The sequence below is a fragment of the Aythya fuligula genome, chromosome 16 (assembly GCF_009819795.1).
Source record: "Aythya fuligula isolate bAytFul2 chromosome 16, bAytFul2.pri, whole genome shotgun sequence".
Classification (NCBI taxonomy): Eukaryota; Metazoa; Chordata; class Aves; order Anseriformes; family Anatidae; genus Aythya; species Aythya fuligula.
This window is the reverse complement of record NC_045574.1, coordinates 5861160-5880106: the sequence shown is the minus strand read 5'-3', so window position 1 is coordinate 5880106 and position 18947 is coordinate 5861160. Positions and strand designations below refer to the sequence as shown.

General features: G+C 45.1%; 1 protein-coding gene across 1 annotated transcript in view; it reads right to left on the bottom strand.

Annotated features, from left to right (window-relative positions):
- Positions 1 to 2625: 2625 nt before the first annotated feature.
- The window catches only part of TOP1 (DNA topoisomerase I), a 65682-nt gene continuing 49360 nt past the window's right edge, over positions 2626 to 18947 (bottom strand). The window contains exons 9-21 of the mRNA XM_032198233.1: positions 17329 to 17444; positions 13892 to 14013; positions 13076 to 13198; positions 11364 to 11551; positions 10646 to 10790; positions 9433 to 9576; positions 8103 to 8288; positions 6849 to 6917; positions 6082 to 6196; positions 5218 to 5345; positions 4077 to 4171; positions 3147 to 3296; positions 2626 to 2762 (exon numbers count right to left, since the gene is read on the bottom strand). Of these exons, the coding sequence (XP_032054124.1) occupies positions 2660 to 2762; positions 3147 to 3296; positions 4077 to 4171; positions 5218 to 5345; positions 6082 to 6196; positions 6849 to 6917; positions 8103 to 8288; positions 9433 to 9576; positions 10646 to 10790; positions 11364 to 11551; positions 13076 to 13198; positions 13892 to 14013; positions 17329 to 17444 (1684 nt within the window). The 3' untranslated portion in view covers positions 2626 to 2659. The remainder of the gene's footprint in view (positions 2763 to 3146; positions 3297 to 4076; positions 4172 to 5217; positions 5346 to 6081; positions 6197 to 6848; positions 6918 to 8102; positions 8289 to 9432; positions 9577 to 10645; positions 10791 to 11363; positions 11552 to 13075; positions 13199 to 13891; positions 14014 to 17328; positions 17445 to 18947) is intronic.

Here is an 18947-nt window from a genome sequence, read left to right as displayed (position 1 = left end):
AGCACAAACCGGGTCACGGGCACAGGGCTGGGGTCCCCCTGCTCCAAACCCACCTCCCCCCCTCCAGCTGGGAGCCGGAGGAGCCGCACGCCTGGCCCAGCCGTCCCCCAGGTGACCCCAAAAGCCCCCTGGCAGCACAGGGAGCAGGAGGCCCCCCCGTGATGCCAGCAGCGGGGGCACCCCGAGGTGGGGGCACCCCAGCAGGCGAGGACTGGGCGCTCCAGGGCGGTGCTGGTGGGACGCGGAGCAGGACGCAGCAGCTTCCCCGGCCATTTCTCCATCAACACCGAGCTGCCAGGGGAGGGAGAAGCACTTTTCCCCTGCTCAGCAGCACGGGATCCGGGAGGTTCACTCGGGCAAGCTGTATAAATAGAAAGGATATTTTTACGGGCCGCATTGTTCCAGGCACAGGCAGGTTGGGAGCACAATGAGCCCTTTTCCTCGTCAGTTGGCATTTTCTCCGCTGCACCTTGGAAAGGCCCCAGAGAGCAAACGCTGCCTGCTGCCAAGCCGTGAGGCTTCGCAGCCACAACAAAGCACCTCCGACCAGCACGGCAGGGAGCTGGGGCAGGCTGGGGAGAGGCGGCAGGGCTGGGCCTGACACCACAGCCACCCCTGGGGGGTTTGGGAGCCCCCAAAGTGCTGCTCCAGCCTCGGGGAAGGGGCCGGGGTCTGCTCCAGGCTCGGCTCCCCAGCACCAGGGCTGGTGGAAGGCAGCAGAGCACGCCAGGAGCTCGGGGCTCACAGGACAAGGTGAGCACAGGGCCCCAGCAGCTCTGCACCAGACGAGCTCGGCAGGTCAGGCTGCTGCTGTTTCACTGCGGTTTGCACAAAGCCAGGGAAGCATGCTGCCACGTAGAGAGAGCAGCCAAGATTTGGGAACCAACCACAGCAGCACCACAGCAGAGATGCCCACAGGGCCACCACAGCTCAGCACAAGGAGTTAAAGCACTGCAGCAACTGCTTCCAGCTGCCCTGGGAAGCCTCGTCCCCTCCAAGAAGCCAGCTGCAGCCAGCTGCTTCATTTTTCGATCCCTGGCGTCCTCCTGAACCCACACACAACTCATCCGTGGTGGAGACACGTCGCTTGGTCCCTCCCCACGCACCTTGCCATGCGCTCAGCATCCTCCCTGCAGCCCTGGTGGGACGAGCGAGGCTCCAGGGCCTCACCGTGGAGGCAGCAGCCGCTCTACGGGGCTGCAGGGACAGGGGCTCAGCCCCATTTTTGGGACCATCCAGCATGGCATCAGCCCCCCAAGCTAGGGGCAGGACCAGGGACCTCGGCCCAGGGCCTGAGGTGAAAGAACACACGGACGCCAACACTCAGTTAAGTTGTAGGAATTTATTTTAAATAACCTACAGTTGATTAAAAGGGAATTCATGATAAAAATAGAAGATACTTGTTGAGGAAAGGCTGCAGGAAATGGTCTTCGCACACACACTACGCTAACAATGCCTCTAAAACTAATGATTATAGCAAAAAAAGGTTTCACATTAAAATTCTGCTTTTTAATTTTTTAAAATTTTTTTACACAATTACAAAAGAAAAAAATAAAAGCCCTAAAATCTTAATTATTTTCCTTTTTTTTTTTTTTTGGACCGATGCTCATTTCCCTCGAAATTTATTGACCTGTGAAACTTCTTTTTACACAATAAAATCTTTCAAGTAAAAGAGGGGAGTGGGGCTTAGAAAAAAAGGGGGAAAAAGGTAAAACAGTCTGACAAACCTAAAAAGTAGATATTCTTGAAGTGTACAGAGCGTGCTCAGAACAAAGGGTGATAGGAATGTCATTTGTTGCAGATTTCACTTGTCCTCAGATTTCACACACATCTCCCTATCACGCGGCCCCCCCCACCCGCTCCCCCAATCTACACGATCTTTAAGATCAAGAAAAGACAGTTTAAATATTTTAAAATAATTAAAAGAAATAAAAATTCACATTTAAAAAAAAAAGGAACACTCAAAAGTCAGGAGGCCGATTTCCCATCACGCTTTGCTTTGAACAAATGCGGTGGATATTTGGAATTCATGTTCCGATGCCACGACTGTTTCAAGTGACAATTTAAAAAAAAATTGGGTATTTCCATGACTGTAAGTGACAGCTGTAACAGGTGCGTTGGGTTTCTTACATTTTGTTTTTTTTTTTTTGTTAAATTCTGAAATGGGGCGGGAGGGGGAGGGGAAGGGCAGGGGTTAAGGAGTCCATTTTCTATTAAAATATAGAAGTTATTGCAAAACCCTAACTGTAAAAACGCACCAATATAATTGGATTTTGTATACAGTAGCTAAAGATTCCCACGCTCTCAGTGTGATGGTGAATTTGCCTGGCGGAAGGTTGACAAATCCCCCATCCACTTGCTCTGCCTCAAGAGAAAAACCACACAAACCAGACAGCTAGAATTTGGATCTCTGAAACATTTTTAAATAAGTTGTCCATAGGACAACTGGCTCAGCTCCTTTAGGATATTTCCAGGTTATGCTTTCTACAAGATGTTGGCTGTTTTATCTGATGCTCACTTGCCCCTTTCCTCCCCCTTCCCCAGTATATCCAAGGACAAGTAAGGCTCACAGTTTATCAATCTTCCTAAAAACCAGGCTACTCCCCCTTTTTTTTTTTTTTTTTCTTTCCCCCATAACATTCAGCTCATTAAAAACAGGTTAAAACTCATAGTCTTCCTCTGCCATGTCGATAGCCCAGGCGAATTTCTCTCGCTGGGTTTTGTTATATATCTTCTCTATAGGAATTCCCCACTTCTTACACCTGCAGAAGAGGAGATGCTGTTAGAGTGAGCACAACACAGGCCCCCAACCCCTCGTGGTGCAGCAGAGCTGCTCTGCATCCCCCTCAGCACCTTCCTAGCTCTGCTTTGCTGCGAGGCAAACCACCCAGCTGAGCAGGAGCAGCCTCCCAGCAGCACACCCTGCAGGTTCTCTGACCCACCACCTCCCAGTGCAGTGCTGGCAGGGGCTGGCACGTGGCAGCTGCCCCAAGAGATTCGTTTAAAGCTTCCCCAAACCATTTTAGCATGTCAGGGAAGGCCACAGAGCTCTGTCTCTCTGTGCACGGGAGCACTGCTCTCAGCCACAGCCCTTGCACACAGGGGAAGGAGCAGTTCCCTCCAGCACCGCCCAGGGCAGAACTTACCAAGCAACAGAGATCCTGGGATCCAGATAGTTGAGTTTGGAGGTGCCCAAGGCAATCTGCTTGTTCTCCTCCCTATCTGTAGCCTGAACCTCCAGCTTCATCAGCTGCTCCTCAATCCTCTGCACTGCTTTCTTCTTGCTCTCCACTGTCCTGGGGTGAGGGAGGAAAAATATTTAATGACTGATGCCCTACTGGGCTTGAGACAGCAGCGCTGCAGGAAGGCAAAGGGACCCTGCTCAAGGTAAGCAATGCCACCAACCTCAAAAGGCAGTTGTGTCAGCACAGATAATGACACAAAACAATCAGCACATGCAATTAAGAATAGACGTTTTCAAAGAGGCAGCGCAGAAATCCTAAGCAGCAGTTTTGCTTTAAAGGGTTGGAAGCAACAGCCTCAACTATACTGACACTACGCCCGCTTTAAATCCAGCCCAACTTTCCCTCTCTAAAAGTCACACAGAGATTCTGCCTTCAGAACTCCCTTAACTCAGGACCCCTGTGACTATTCCACAGAGCGTGCACAACGTCTGCACTGTGAGCTTCCAACAGAGCAGAGCAGGATCCAGGAAAGTGCATTTGCAAGTGGGTAACTCCTGGCTCCCCTTAAAGATGGCAATGTTGCACGCTCGATCCATTACTTTGCTTGGTCCTGGGCAGCAGGGTGGCTACCGTGGCACTGGCGGGTGCTCAGGGACACAGTGCAGACTAACGCTAGTGGCCACATCAGGAACTGCGGTGTCGAGACACCCTATGCTCCTCAGCTTGAAGGCCATTTCTTCATGCACAGAAGAAAGAGGGGACAAGAAAGCTTGAGAAAGTCTTCCCAAATCTCCTGGATCACAGGCTGGGGAAACAGAACACAGGGCTGAAGCACCCATCGGGAGCTCAAAGTACTGGGAGCACTGCACAGCCTCGTAACACCAGCCTTACTTTTTAGACTTCTCATCCCTCCGGACCTTGGCATCAGCTTTGGCGCTTTTCAGTTCTCTCCTGGCATCAGCTAACTGCTCCTTCTTGGCATCGATCTAGGAGAGGCAAAACCAGAGGGCAGCACTGTGAACAAGCTGCAGACAACTGTGGCGGTCACCCCTGGACAGCATGACCAAGGGAGCGTGTTTGTGAGCACTGTCAGAATTTATCAGCCCTCAGACACAGTTCTGCAGCACAACTGGGTGCCTAGCCTTTCAGTTTGCTGCAAGTCCTATCGTGGTGAAAAGTTCCCCTCAGAAAACAGGGCCCTAGTATTGTGTTCCCCCAAAACAGGGCCAAAGACAAGGTGGTGCTGACAGAAAGCTACTGGAAGCTTTCTCACACAGCTACACCCAAGTGTGTCTCCAGCGTGTCCCACCAGTACCAGCTCTGATGGCACCACAGAAGGATGATCCTTGTTCCCTCAGCAGGGATGGGTTCTTGCCACCAAACCCTACAGGCTGAAAACTGTTAAGGCTTCAGGCAGCTCTCCTCTGGTAAGTTTAGAATTCAGGGAGATTTAGCATTTTTCAGCCCCTTCAACCATTCCCCAGGCTCTAAGATCTAGGGTGAAGGCAGCCATGTTAGGTGTTACAGAAGCAGGGGTCACTGCAGTGCCAAACCAGAAGTCCTTATGTGAAGGTTATTCTAACGCCAGACCAGGAACAGACCTAACCCCTTTGGACCTCATGGCCTTCACCAGAAACAATCTGCAAAGGAAGAGGTCAGGTCAGAGGGGCGTAACGCACCACGTACACAGCCTGCACTGACAGGGGCCCGGGATTCAGGCAGTAGGAACAAATGTCCACTCTGGGCCCTTTAGGGGATGCAGATCAGAGCTGGGCTGCTGCCCTGAAATTTTGATGGCAGCTATGTGATGAAGGGCAGATAAAGGGTCCGGTCTTGGTCTTTACTAGTAAAAAATGACTAACTGAAGTGTGGTCCTTTCAGCTCAATATTGTGCTTCTAGAGTCTGCCTCTCCCAGCAGGCCCATCTCTAATGTAACACTAATCAATTCCTGACAGGGGAGAGCAGGCTCTGCTTCCATTTTTCCCCATCTGAAAGGAAACATGACTTGTGAGATGCAGCAACTCAGAGTACCTTGCTCTGAAGGTTCATCATGGACTTCTCGAACGTCTTCGGCGGAGCCCTCTGGTGGTTACACAAAATGGCAACCGCTCTGTTGGCACGGTTATAGGAAAGGATCTTCGCTGGGATGTTATCATCCGCTGCAAAGTACAAGAAAGTGGTGAACAACTGGTATTCTCCAGGGCCAAGGAGTCCCAGCCAGCACCCCACCATCCCTGCAAGCTCACAGTCACTGCAGAAGTGACCTCGCTCTCTGATGGAACCGTCTCAACATGTCTCTAACCACGGTGCCAAGAGCCTGACCACTTCCATCCCAAACCCTAACTTTCTGTGCTGGTTCCATCAATAGCAACAAAGACATTTGCCACTCAGGAGGCAGGGGAAGCACATCCATGCTCAGAGTGAGAAGAGGGCAGCATGACCATACTGCTCAAGATGCTGTTGGACTTCAGTTTACTCCAAACGTGTCCATTTCGTAAAGCTGTTGAAGTTCAAGTGAGCAGTGCTCAGCAGAGAAGTTATTAATGAGCAACCAAGAAACATGGGGCTGTTACAGCTGTATCTGCCTTGCCTGCCACATACAGCCTTTTACAGCTAAGAGGAAACAAATGAAAGATTTGGTAAAAGCCAGGCATATCTTGGCAGGCAAACCACAGTATGCTCACAGATGAGCTTTGCACTGCCCCAGTGCTGGGCTGCTCAGCTATCCCAAAAAGATTGGCAGCAGATTTTTGGTCAGACATCGGCTGTTTGACATTTACACTGGGAGAACTGCAACCAGGCGGTGGTATGCAGATAGAAGGTTAAGCTGAGGAAGGCAGGTCTGGATTGCACGATGGGAGCTGTTCCCCTCACAGTTGCAGGGACAGGACTTACGATTAGTGAGCTCCTTGAGCTGCTGCTGTAGCGTGATGGAGGCGTTGTAAGTACGGAATACCTTGGCTGTCAGTCCCTCCATAAGGTCTTGAAGATGTTTATTTAAGATACTGGTCTAAAGAAGCAGAAAAAAGATGACAGCATTAGAATTGACTTCAGTAGTGAAACCTCTGGACCCACTGCTAATGAAGACACACAGTTCACAGCCAAAACCTAACTAGGGGACTCAGACCTGACACCCAATGTCCAAAACTTCACTGAAACCCCAGGAAAAGTGAATAAAGAACCAGCAAGTATTAGACCAGGATCAAGTATCATAAACAGTCAAATTTTCTTCATTGTAGAGGTTTTGGTTCCCAGTAGGTAGGGACATGCCTGTCCCATCCCAGGGAAGGTGCTTAAACCACCACAGTGCTCCCACAGTGCCAAATGTGCAATCAGTGATGGCATTTGAAAATCTGTCAACTCACAATCATCTTTTCTGAATTTTGAAAAAACCTTCCCATGTCAGAGCCAGCCAAGCTCCACAGGGCCAAAGCCCATCAGTTCAGGAACCTGCAGGCACAGTGAGCAATACAGACACCAGATTGAGAGAGACTCTCACTCAGGTGTGTGTCTTTCACTCAGGTCACCCAGGACAGCTCTGAAATAAAAGAGAAACAAAATCTGCCACTGAAACCATTTTTGGAACAGAGCAGCTGTTATTGCCTGGTGCGGAGTGAGCCTGGTGCTCTACCACCATTCCTCACCAGTAACTACGTGCTTACATTGAGGCGGTCGAAGAGGTCATCCTCAGGCTGCTTGTTCTCCATGAACAACTGGAGATTCTTAAAAACCTGCAAGAAGACAAAACACCCATCTTAAGGCACTTGGACTGAACAGTGCTAGGTAGAAGCAACACTGCCGAGACACCACTTAAACTGTTTTCAGGCAACACTGATGATGCGGGACATTACTTCCCAATGGGCAAAGGCCATCATCTTTTAAGACACTTGTGTTTAAAGTTCTTCCCCAGCAATCCTGAGTCCTGAGCATTTGATGTCCTTTATGCTCATTCTTTAGATCCATATTTCAGAAGACTCGATTCTGCTCTGGCTTAGCTACCTAACAGAGAAAGACTCCAAAGCTACCACCTACTTCCCTCACTCTCCATGATTATTCCGACCAAAGAGACCCCTGAGCAATTTCCTATGGAGTTAAAGCTACCAAAACCCAGCCCTTCTCATTACTGCATTAAATGTTTCATACAAGCCCATCCCAAACAAGTCTCACTGGGGCAGGGAAATAATCAAAACCTTTTTGATTACACAGAGACCACAAATCCCAGCTCTGTGTACTCCAAATCCCTCGTATAGATACCTTATGCAGAAAGATTTCTAGTTCCAAAATAATCAATTCCCCATTATAAGCATTAAAGAAAAGACATCAAGAGAGATCAACACTAAATAAATTTAAACTTAAAAATGTTTTTTTTTTTTTTCCTTTAAACAAAGAAATAAGAATTCTAGATTCCTATAGCACTATAGTTTATCTCCCCCCCAGCATTTCATTTGCCAAGAGGTTGACACTTCTGGCTCTTTGTCGTTACAATTACCACAGTATTGCATATGTGTTATCTAACATTCTGTGCTAACTGCAGAGGTGTGGGTGAGGTGCGAAGCCTGGTTATACCCACAAAAGCAGCCTTTTTGGACAGTGCCCTCCAGTTCACATTGCTTTATTGGTATTTGTTCTGGAATAATGGCAAGATCGCAACAGATTAGTAATTGGTGGGTGACGGGAATAAAGAAAATGACACTATCTAAGAAAGAAGTCTTGGTTGGTAGGTACCCACGTACACAGACCAGAAGTATCAGTGCGTAAGCCTTCTCTCTTTCTAAGGCACAACCAGTAAGAAGGGAAGGACATTAACTGACTTGCTTTCTGACCAATGACAAAGTACTCTCTTATTGCCACTAAGACTGTGCTGACCAGATTTTTCTGCATTTCAGACTCTGTATGTGTTCGTGGAGGTGCCTTACCCTCTTCTCCACAGGGACTTTGTTGTAGTATCGGATGGAGTCTTTTCCGAGGAAGTCAAACTCAACCACGTATTCCTGGCCATCCAGTTCAGGATGCAGCTTGATATGTTCTACTCTCAGAGAGCAGCAGCCCACGGTGTCAGCTGTCTCTCCTTCTTCTTTTTCATTTCCAGCTCTCAGAGCAAGCTACATTTACACCAAGACAAGCAAGGTAAGCATTTCGGACTATCTCAGTCATAGATAGATACTAGAAACTTTCTGACACGGGCCTACAAATCAGGGGTGCCCACAGTAGAAGAGGGAGAAATATGCTTTTGAAGGGACAAAACAAAATTCTCCGAAACTCCCTAGATTGCCTTTAAATATTTTAACTAACCCTACACTAACGCCAAAAGTCTTCTATCAATCTACCAAATTACCTTTGTTTTAAAATGGAAGATTAAAGCAAGATGTTTTACCAGCTTTCTCACATTAATTAACTCAAACTATAAGGTAGTTCTGATCAACTAACAAAAGTTCATTTCAAAATGTTTGGTGTTTTTTAAAATATTAGACTGACTTCCAAGTGAATTCAACCTGATACAAAATCAGAAAGTTCATTAGTTATGCATCTTCTTACTCTTCACAGTATGCTAAAGAAACACATTTTAAACAACATACATGACACTTTCTTCAGAGTACTTAAGTAATCTAAAAGCTACATTTGGCTGCATAAAATGTAACTGTACTGGCTAAACCAATTTCTGATTTTTGAAGAAAACCTTAAACCACATAAAACCACATATTATTCAAATAAAAGTTCCCCTATTTACATCAAACCATTCTGAACACAAACTGTTAATTTGGTTGGTCAAAATCAAACATAGCAGGGCAACAGCTCTATGGGAGCTGGCTTCAAATAGTGTTAAGTGAATCAATACAACTTCATTTTTTTTTATTCTGCGGTGTGAAACTGAGCATAATTATGAAACCTCATGACTATGAGGTGACCAAGTAGCAGAACTCCCAGCAGGAAAACTGAAACAGCTGGAGACAAAAGGTCCACACAAAGCTCCCAGTAATCCAACTGGGAGATTCTGGAACCCAGCTGTGAATTTTGAGCTAAAACAATGCTGCCTGAAATAGCCATAGGCAGTACAATAGTTTATTGCTCTTGATTTCCAGGTAATGGGAAGGAAAAGGAGAGGGGTGGGATTCCTGCCCACCAGGAAGTCTCAGGATACCTTAGTAACTGGGCTCAATTCTGCTTTAGGAACAGACACACAGCAGTCCTGAGTATTCCCAACAGGACAGGAAAGGTAGGAGGGGTGCGCTGGGGAACGAGCCTTACTTTATCAATGAAGTACAGTGCCACAGCTCTCTGCCGTACTTTCATCTCTTTGGATTTCCAATCTTCTCTATATTGATTTCGGATTTTATCTACACACTTCTTCAACCTCCGAGCTGTCTCGTACTTCTGCCAGTCCTTCTCACCCTGCAGAGAAAGTTGGAATACAGTCAGCATCAGAAAGCAGGCAGAGGACCAGTTCCAATCTGCCTCTCAAGGTTTCACAAGTATGAGTGGCAAATGGTCTCACTGCACAAAAGCACTGAGACTTTACTGCTAAAACAGCTCAGCTCCAAACTATGCTGCCAGGCAGCTGTAAGCAATTCAGATTTCCATGATATGAAATGCTTGAACGGAAGCAACTAGAGACACAAGGAGACATTATGTCTTCTGTGCTTCTCAGTATATAAATGGTTTCCTCTGCTCTATTCAGATAACGCTTAGATTCTTTCATCTGTTTAATTAAATACCCATAAAACATACAAGCAACACCACCAGTTCAGTTCATCAGTATTATTATATGTTCAAGTCATGGCAAAAAGAAGACGTAAATTAACAAGGAACAGATTTCTCTCACACTTGTAGGACAAACTCCTCCTTTCCAATACAGGAAAAAAAAATCTCGTACAAAAATGATTTCATGAGAAGAACTTAAATTCTATCCCCAAAACTGGAGACTACTTATCTTTCAACAGGCTCATCATTTCTTTTACAGAACTGATCCATTGTCCACTTATTTGCTCCCACAGCAGGGTTTGCTTTTCTTCAGCCATGGGCTCCTTATCAGTCTTCTCAGCCAGTAACCTGGCCATGTTTTACATTTCAGTACTGACTAATCATCAGCCCATGGTTAGAATTTCACTACATGATTAGGCAGGGGCCAAATCAGGGCCAAAAGAAAATAAAATATCCACCAGAACAAGCCCATTCTTGGGTGAATTACCACCTTTTCAGCTTATAAAGAGTAAAGGATTCCTACAAGGAATGAGACAATATTGCTTTTCAATAGGTATAGAGTTTTCAGATTTCATCTCTCTTGTGCAGCAGTTGCATTCTATTTTTTCAAGGCAGAACAGAAGCACGTGTACTTTCATATGAATTCAATCAGCACAGGATTAAATAGCAAGATACTTACTTCCTATCACTCTCCTAGCCAACAGCTACATTTGCTTCATGACCAGTATTTTCTTCTTAATAGTATTAACTAAATCTGTACCTTAATTCTTGAGCTGGGGTTCAACATGATGTATTTGATAGAGCCTTGGATGTTCTCAGTCCACGACACTAGCCAGGTAACCTTGTTATCATGCCGAACCTCCTTCCATTTGTGTCCTGGTGGAGGGGGAGGGATCTTGGAATCCCTGCACAGAGTTAAGAGGACAACAAAAAAAGCTATTTAAAGAGATTTTTAAGCTTCAAAATTGAGAGAAGTAATGAATACCATCACACGAAGAAAGCACAGGTAAAGAAACCACGGCAAAGTAATTACAAATTTCAACAAGTGGGAAATCAAGTGAATCACAGTCGCAAAAGATCAAGTGTAATTGCTATCAGTGGGAACACATTCCTAGGACCAACTTTGATTTGTGGACACTATGATAGTGAAGATGCTTATCAGGGCAGGACCAAAGAGAAGCCCACCGAACCCTAGCCTTTAACAAAGCAGAACAATCTACTTAGCAGAAAATTAATTTTAGGTATTTGCAGCAGGAAAGAACATTTAAACACACAAGGATGAGGAAGAAAATGTGTCGATGAAGTTCTAAATGAAACTTGTGATAATCTTGTTCAGTCTCTGCTTGTATGACGCAGTTTCTTATCTACGTAAGTCTAAGATAAGCAGCATGTGTATCTCTACATGCTTGCACAGGAATCCCTACCGGATTTTAGAAAAGAAGCTATCCTAACCAGAAAGCAAAGCACCCAGTGCTTACTTGCTGCAGTTAATGATGATATCTTCTGGCATGATACGTCTCTTCAACATGCCCATCTTGGGATGGTTCCCACGACCTCGGAAGAGACCTGGAGGTTCAATCTTAAAGTTCGCGATCCTCTCTTTGTGGTTGTCCATCACACAGTAACCATATTCCTTCAATAGCCGCTCATTTTCCTCTTTGATTTTCTGGAAAAAGCCAAAAGCAAAGATGAAGTACTATGCCCAGCACCACACATCTCTACATAATAAGACTGAATAATTTTGATATTTGCACTCCAGTAACACCGAAGACCAACTCAAAGCCAGACTCCAGTTGTGCCAAGTGCTGGACCAACACACAGGGCAGCAGACTGCTCAGGTAAGCATCCATAAAATGCAAGAAGCAAGACAAGCAGGAAAAAAAAAGAAAGAATGTACAAAAAACCCTCCTAAAATCTGTATTTGAGTGGAACAGATTAATATTTATCTTCACCAGCCCTACTTTGCCACAACAGAAGCATTTACCTCCACCACATACCACATCTACAAAGGCCATTTACCACAGTACTGCTGGTTTATAATCTCTATTCAGCCCCAGAACAAGCACGTGACATCCACTGGACTTTACATCTTGTTGTTTATATAAGGGAAAAAAAAAGTTTTCTGTGTCTGAACTCAGCATCAGAAAGCAGGCAGAGGAATGTCTCCAGTCTGCTGCTAAAAGCATGTGAAGTCTGTGTCAGCAAATGGTCTCAAAGGCAGAACACGGCCTCCTAAGATCATGCTGAGATTTCACTGCATACTTCTGTGCTTGAACTCTAATAACATGGAAGGAAAAGTAGCAAAAAATAAGAACATCTCAGCCCAAAATAAACTATCTGTCCCATAGACAGCACTGGTGCACAAGCTAAGAAACTTAACAGTAAAAGCCACTTTTCTCCACTTCAATAGTGACTGTGAGTGGGAACGGGGAAAGGCTCCCCCATGTATATCAAACTGAAACAGCAATATGACATGGGCTCTCTACTTTGGCAGGACTCCTGACCCCAAAGACTGTAATTCCAAGCCACCAGGCCCCACAATTCAAGGAGAATTACTGTAGTGTTGGAAAGGATCAAGTGAGAACTTGGGGCCAGTTTCCAACTTTTATTGTAGTAAGTTTCATGTAGTACATTTCATTCATTCAAAATCTACTTTTTTGCCCACAAGCCACTGCAGCCACGCTACTGAAAATAAAATTCCATTTTTGATTACAAAACTGCATTAAGTGGAGACCTAATTTTAAAGATTTTTTCCTCAATATATCTTACTCACTACTATCCCTCTATTGTTGCAGCATCCATTTCACTATCCTCAATTTTGCCCTTCAGACCTAAGGAACTCTTAAAATAAAAATCTGTCCTTACCTGAGCATACACTGCCCATTACTGGCCAGGGACCAAGGGTCCCATCAAACATAACACATCTTATTCTCTTTATTTACCTAAGCAGGGTCAGGAGCCTTAACCCTGATCAATATCATTTCGAGTCAGGATGAAGGTTCAGCTGCAAACACAGTGCTTTACATTACTTAAGCTGCAGAGTGAAGATTTCTACAATTAACATGAATGTAATAGTGTGAAAGCTAGTAAACACTGACTTATAAGTGGCAAGGCAGGCAGAGAACAATTACACTAAGGTGTTTACAAGCCAGCTAAGCATCAAGAATTCTCCTAGAATTCCCTCTGGTACCTGTTTCTCCTCCTTGGACATCTGTTTCCTAGCTTCCGACTGAGCTTTGAAATACTGGCTCATGTGGGTGAAGTCACACTTGCTGAGGTTGGTGATAGTGCTCTTCTCTTCAGAGGTCATTTCCTTGCAGAAAGAAAAATAGTGTTTTACATTTTCATATACGTATAATAGAGCTTACCCTACCCGTGACAGCTTAAACAGAGACAATGCACAGGTTCTCACAGTAATCCCCCAAAAATCCCTAAATTCTTGTATGTGCTGACTCCAGCTAAGGTCAAAGAGCAAAGGACAAGGAACAGGGTGTATGCAATGTGTGGCCTCACCTCTGCAAGCACTTGGCAATGCTGTAGCACCTTGCAAAGTGCTCTCAACTAACAGGGGCTGGCACCGTTGAGGGAGTAAAATCCAGTAACCCATCCTGGAGAACTGGGACATCTAATCTAAAGGGTTGACCTTGTGGCTGGTAGGTTCACTGAGGAAGGTTTGGCTTTTAGGTCTTTGGGAAGGGCTTCCTTCTGCTGTAAGGAAGGCCCTTCAAAGCATTTAATGCTCAGATCAGCTATAACCCATCACGCAACAGGCAAATTCGTTTTGGAAAATTCTGACATTCAGTTTAGAAACATCTGAGGGCCTTTCTTCCTGGAGAAGCTACAGGACTAACTGGAAACCTCATGGCTAAGGCCTGAGGCAACTTGCAGTTGCCACAAGCTAGCTCTCCTAGGCAGGAGCCTAGGACAGCAGCCTCTGTTCACTGCCTAGCAGTGAGGAGACACCAGCCACGCCTGCAGTCACCACAGCCCCACACTACCCGCATACCTTTCTCCAGTCTTTGAAAAAGTTTTTCCTGAAGATCTCCTTCGTAGTGTATTCGTGATCAAGCATTTTTGCGAAGAATGTGGCAACTTCTTCTGCTTTGGTGCTCAGCTTCATGACTTTACCTATGAAGAAAGGTTTTATTTTTAAAGCACGGGGTAAAATTAGGAACTGAAGCCAGAAAGAAGCTACAGTAACTCCCTTAAAGAACAGCATACTTTTACCACTCTGAAGTTTTTCACAGAAGTGTTATATAGTACTGCAAATTGGATGGGCAAAAGAAACAGAGGAACACACTTGCTCGACCTACCATCAAAGATTTTGAAAAAAAGTTCTCTCTGGAAGTTAAACATTATAAAAAAAGCAATAACACTCTGATGTGAGGTCTGAGAGACACAGGGCAGGAAGGGGAAAAGGCCTCTTGCAGGAAACTCTGTGCTGAGCCATCCCTGTGGTGTGTACACTCCTGGGGAGATACTGCTGTTTGAAGTGGAAGAGGCAAGGAATTTCATTAAAATTCATATTCCGGCACTCAGACATATGGGAAATACAGGCTCTGTATTCCTCTCCTACCCACAGACAGACATGCTTTGGAACACCCCTCCTAGCCTTTAGCTATTTCTAGCCAGGAAGAGCCCTTCCTATATATACACACCACAAATAGGCTGGAAAGCGATGCCAAATATTTAATTCCCCTTCGTTGCAGGGAAATGTGTCAGGATCCTGCTAATAGCCTGAGTCCCTCACTGTGGGAATGCATCCCTCTGTCTCCAAATCAGGCTCAAAAGATAGTCGTTTTTGAGACAGACTGAGCTTTGAGTGAGCAGGAAGGTCACATTTCAGCTTATCTGCAAGACTGCAGTACAGACTGAAAGTGCTGCAAGGAAAAAGACTAGGACACAAGGGAGCAGAGGCTGCTGCAACACCGGAGCTGTAGATTCAACAACATCTAACGTTCCTATTGAGCGTCTTTTCAGTCCAGATTGCATTCCTGACAACATGTGAGTGAACCCCGTGAAGGACTTTGCATGCAACTCACATCTCCAGCTAGCTGCAAGGAATATTTGAAGTCCCCATGGGCTGGCAGACAGTCAACACCTGGGGATTTTTAATGACTGTTTTACTGCACAAAAGTCAATACAAGAAACACTACTGTTGATTCTGTGCTAGTGGAAAAAAATAGCATGCTTTTGATTTACTCCATGGTTGGAAAAGTTACAGCATCTCTAAAATTAAAGCACAGGAGTTTTCTGTAGAGCCTGAAGATCCGTAAAGTCTTGTAAAACAGGGCTTAGGCTAAAAGTCCTCCCAGCGATCTGAGAACATCGTGCAATTAAACAAAACCAACAGAAACTCTGCCAGTTTGTAAGCTGCAACCTAAAATACTACATTTGTTTGCCTACAACAGGAAATGGGGGAAGGGAGAGACAGCAAGGGAAGTGTTTTTTTTCCAGGCTGCAAGGCTAGCTCGAAAGAGGCTATCAAGTAAGCAACACATTATGGGGCTTAAATGACCAAAATTGTTCCCAAATTGCTACAGAGTAGTACAGGCTCAGGCATCTTTACCTAACCACTTTAAAACAGATTTCATTGTACACAATTCCCACTTTTAAAAAAACTTGGAAAAAGCTCTCAGTGACAGTTCTATATATTTAAAAAACTGATTTATTTCAGAGCCCTGAGCATTAGCTTGCTGTCTTAAAAAACGAAATTCAGGGAGCAACCCAGGGACATAACAGGCAGGAGAGACCACACCGCAGTGACAAACACCACTGCCATCATCTCCACTGTTATCTTGTCCATCTACAGAAAAACAGCGAGTTCAGGGTGCCTTAAACACACGAGTTCAAGCTGCCTTTGTGGTACAAGCAATTGCTCATTAACCCATAGTCACTCAAAAATATAGCTAAGCCCTTAAAGATGGCTTTTGGCATTTCAGGCTCCCCGAGCGCGGTATTGTAAGCACTGACAATAGCCCCGCAGTCGTGTTGGATGAAATCAGGGCCAGTCTCGCTGCACTGCAATCACCAGGCACGGGAGGGATTCCTCCAGTGAGCTCTGGCAGCTGGCTGGCCAGCCACAGCGTGATTATTGGACTCTACAAATCATCCTAGGCTAATCTTGAAATTAGACAATGCCTTGTAAGCACAGACAGCGGTCTCAGCAGCTGCTGTGTAAATCAGCCATCTGATGCCCTCCCCCCCTCGGTTTCTCAGGGAAGATGTATGCGATTGCTTTGTTTGCCAGGATCCATCCCCGCCCCTAATTTTTGAGCCTATTGATCAATTCTTGCCACGACAAAGACAGAGGTTGCAACAAATCCCTGCGTTTCCAGGAGGTTTTGTGAAATAGGTGGCAAGATAGAAGCTCATTGCTGCCTGCACGAAAGGGATAATTATAGCATAATTCGCCCCTCTTCTTCTCTAGACAGCAGGAGAGATCATATATATTCTTCACTAGAGGGGGAAATAATATTTCCAACCTTGCTACAAGTTCTTATCGAGCCCTAAGACAGCTAGAGGAAAATAGGCACCCTTGATCATTGTGCTGTTTGCTTAGAGATGGTCTTCAATAGGATGCAGCACGTTTATTTCACTGCCTTGTTGCTGAAAGTGAGTGCCACCTATTCCTCAGTATTTCAGTATGTGTCACGTCACATGAAAATATCGCCTTGCTTCTGGACGAGTTCCACGCACAGATGTCCCCTTCGCCAAAAATTACATTTTCATCCACTCAAATGCCTCCCACTTAATTTAATCCTGGGCTAATTTGATCCTTCATTTAACATGATCACAGAACTAGAAGGAAACACACGGGTCATCAAGTCCAGTCTCCATCAGGCATCACATCATATAATCCTATCCACATGAGCCTCTAACAACCAGTCAGCCCAGCAGATTAGAACCCCACATCAATTAGTTCTACCATGCACAATAGTAGCTAAATGGGAGCATGACACACACTGGAGGGCTACATCCTTGAGATCAGGCTGATCCCATGCATTCCTGCAACATCCTAATCATTTGTAACAAAACTATCTAGTTTTGTTCCGTTAATGCCACTGAACAATCATGAAATTAATTACAGATTATGGAAATTTCAATTCATAATATTGAAGAACACAAAGCAAGCCTAAAGATGACCAGTGACGAAGTAGCTCTAATTATGTACTGTACTGGTTACACAATACTTCTCTTGGGCATAAGACCCCCCTCTCACATTATTAATGAAGCTGACAGATTTACCACAACAGAATGGGAAGAAGTTCATCTCTGTGTCAATTCAGCAGGCTGCTCCCTTTACTTCTACCAACCCGTCCTTTTCTAAGCTGTTGAAGAACTTCTCTTAAACTAACCACTGAAACAAATCCACCTCCTCATCTCCTCAGAAAATTGCAACAACGCCCTGAGAATGCAAGCTGGAATTGTAAATTAACTCACCATCATAGTAGAATTTGACATTCTCAGGCAGAGGTTCATATGGTGGAGCAAACACAGGACCTTTATGCTCTAGGAACTTCCACTTAATTCCTTCAGGGTAACGCTCTTCTTCCCACCTTCAAGAGAAACATACGAACGAGTATAATTAAGTTCCTAGTCTTCATTTTATTGTTACGTTGGTGTAAGAGTATGCTACAGAAAATTAGAAAGCAGTCATTACTGTGCCAGACACTGGCAAAGAACAAATATTCACACTTTTTTTTTTTTTTTTTTTTAACAAAAACAAAAGCACAGCAACATCCACAAACAGAACACCTCGGGTCACAGATATCTGATACAGCATAGTCCTCACCTGCCACTTGCTCCTCCTTTCACAAAGACACAGCTGAAAAAGCTTAGAATTTGAGAAAATGAAGAATTCAGTCTCGTAAAGCATCAAGGATCATGCCAAATTATAGTCAGCTGTGATCTAACATCAGGTCCAGGATGCCTGCTCAGCAAAGCCAAACAACTGTAGTATATTATGCAGCTGCCTTCAGATGTGGACAAGTATCCCATTAAGGGCAGAGATAAAGAAACAGATGTTCATTTACGACCTAAATGAGAACAAACCTGCTTAGACAAGAAAGACTAAAACCTGCTTTGTCATTTTGAATTCATTGAAATTCTTTGGGTACGAAGAAGTGTTCTTGAAGAAAAGCAGAGTAGCAAAGAAAAAAGCAAACTTGCCTTGGAGCACCTCTATAAAAAGTGTTTTGTAAATGACACATCAAGCTTCTTGACACAGCAAGGTAGGCGCCACCAATCCCACGTTCCAGCTGAACAAACTCACAGGGTCAGCAATTCCTCTACAGAGGAAAGAAAGAGTCCCACCAGGCCCGCTTCCTCCCCCAGCTCCTGGTGTCCTGTGCCCAAGCCACTGACTCCATATTCCTTCCCCTCTCCGCTTCTTCCACCATTACCAGAGCATTCCTGCTCCATACAGCTGGCACAGGATCCCCTGCTGAGACAGGCTGTTTTACCTTAGTGATCAATCAACCAGAAGGCCATTAACCTGTCACAGTGCTCAGTCTTTGAATTACCCAGACCACTCTGTTGAGCAGCCACGACGATACAAGAAGTTTAAACTTCCCCCTCGTGCCAGCCCTCTGGAGCAGTTTCCTTCTCAGCTGCTGCTGCACCCAGAAGAAATGCACACGTACTGCAGTGCAGCTCAGGAAGCGTGCCGCACAATTAAATACCTCATTCCTAATGAGACGACATGGCCACTGTACAGAAGATGAGCATTGTTCGCAGAAAAGAGCTTCTGCTAGAAATTACTCAAAATGCTTCAGCAGTCCCTGTATATCGGTAATTTAGGAAGAATAACAACGGTAGGAGATAGTATTTTACTCTAGCTAGAAAGGCACCACCTTTGACTGAAGCACTAGACCTTAATTTTTTTTTAGGTAAGGTAACTCTAAGGTAATTAGATAGCTGAAGCATACTACGCCTGTTGGGAGGGCTGTAAGGAAACATGAGATCCATACGGTGGTTTCTAAACCCACAACTACCAGAAAGTTTCCCACAAAGAGATCACAAATCATTTTCAGTCCCACCTCCACCTTCTTAAACCTCCT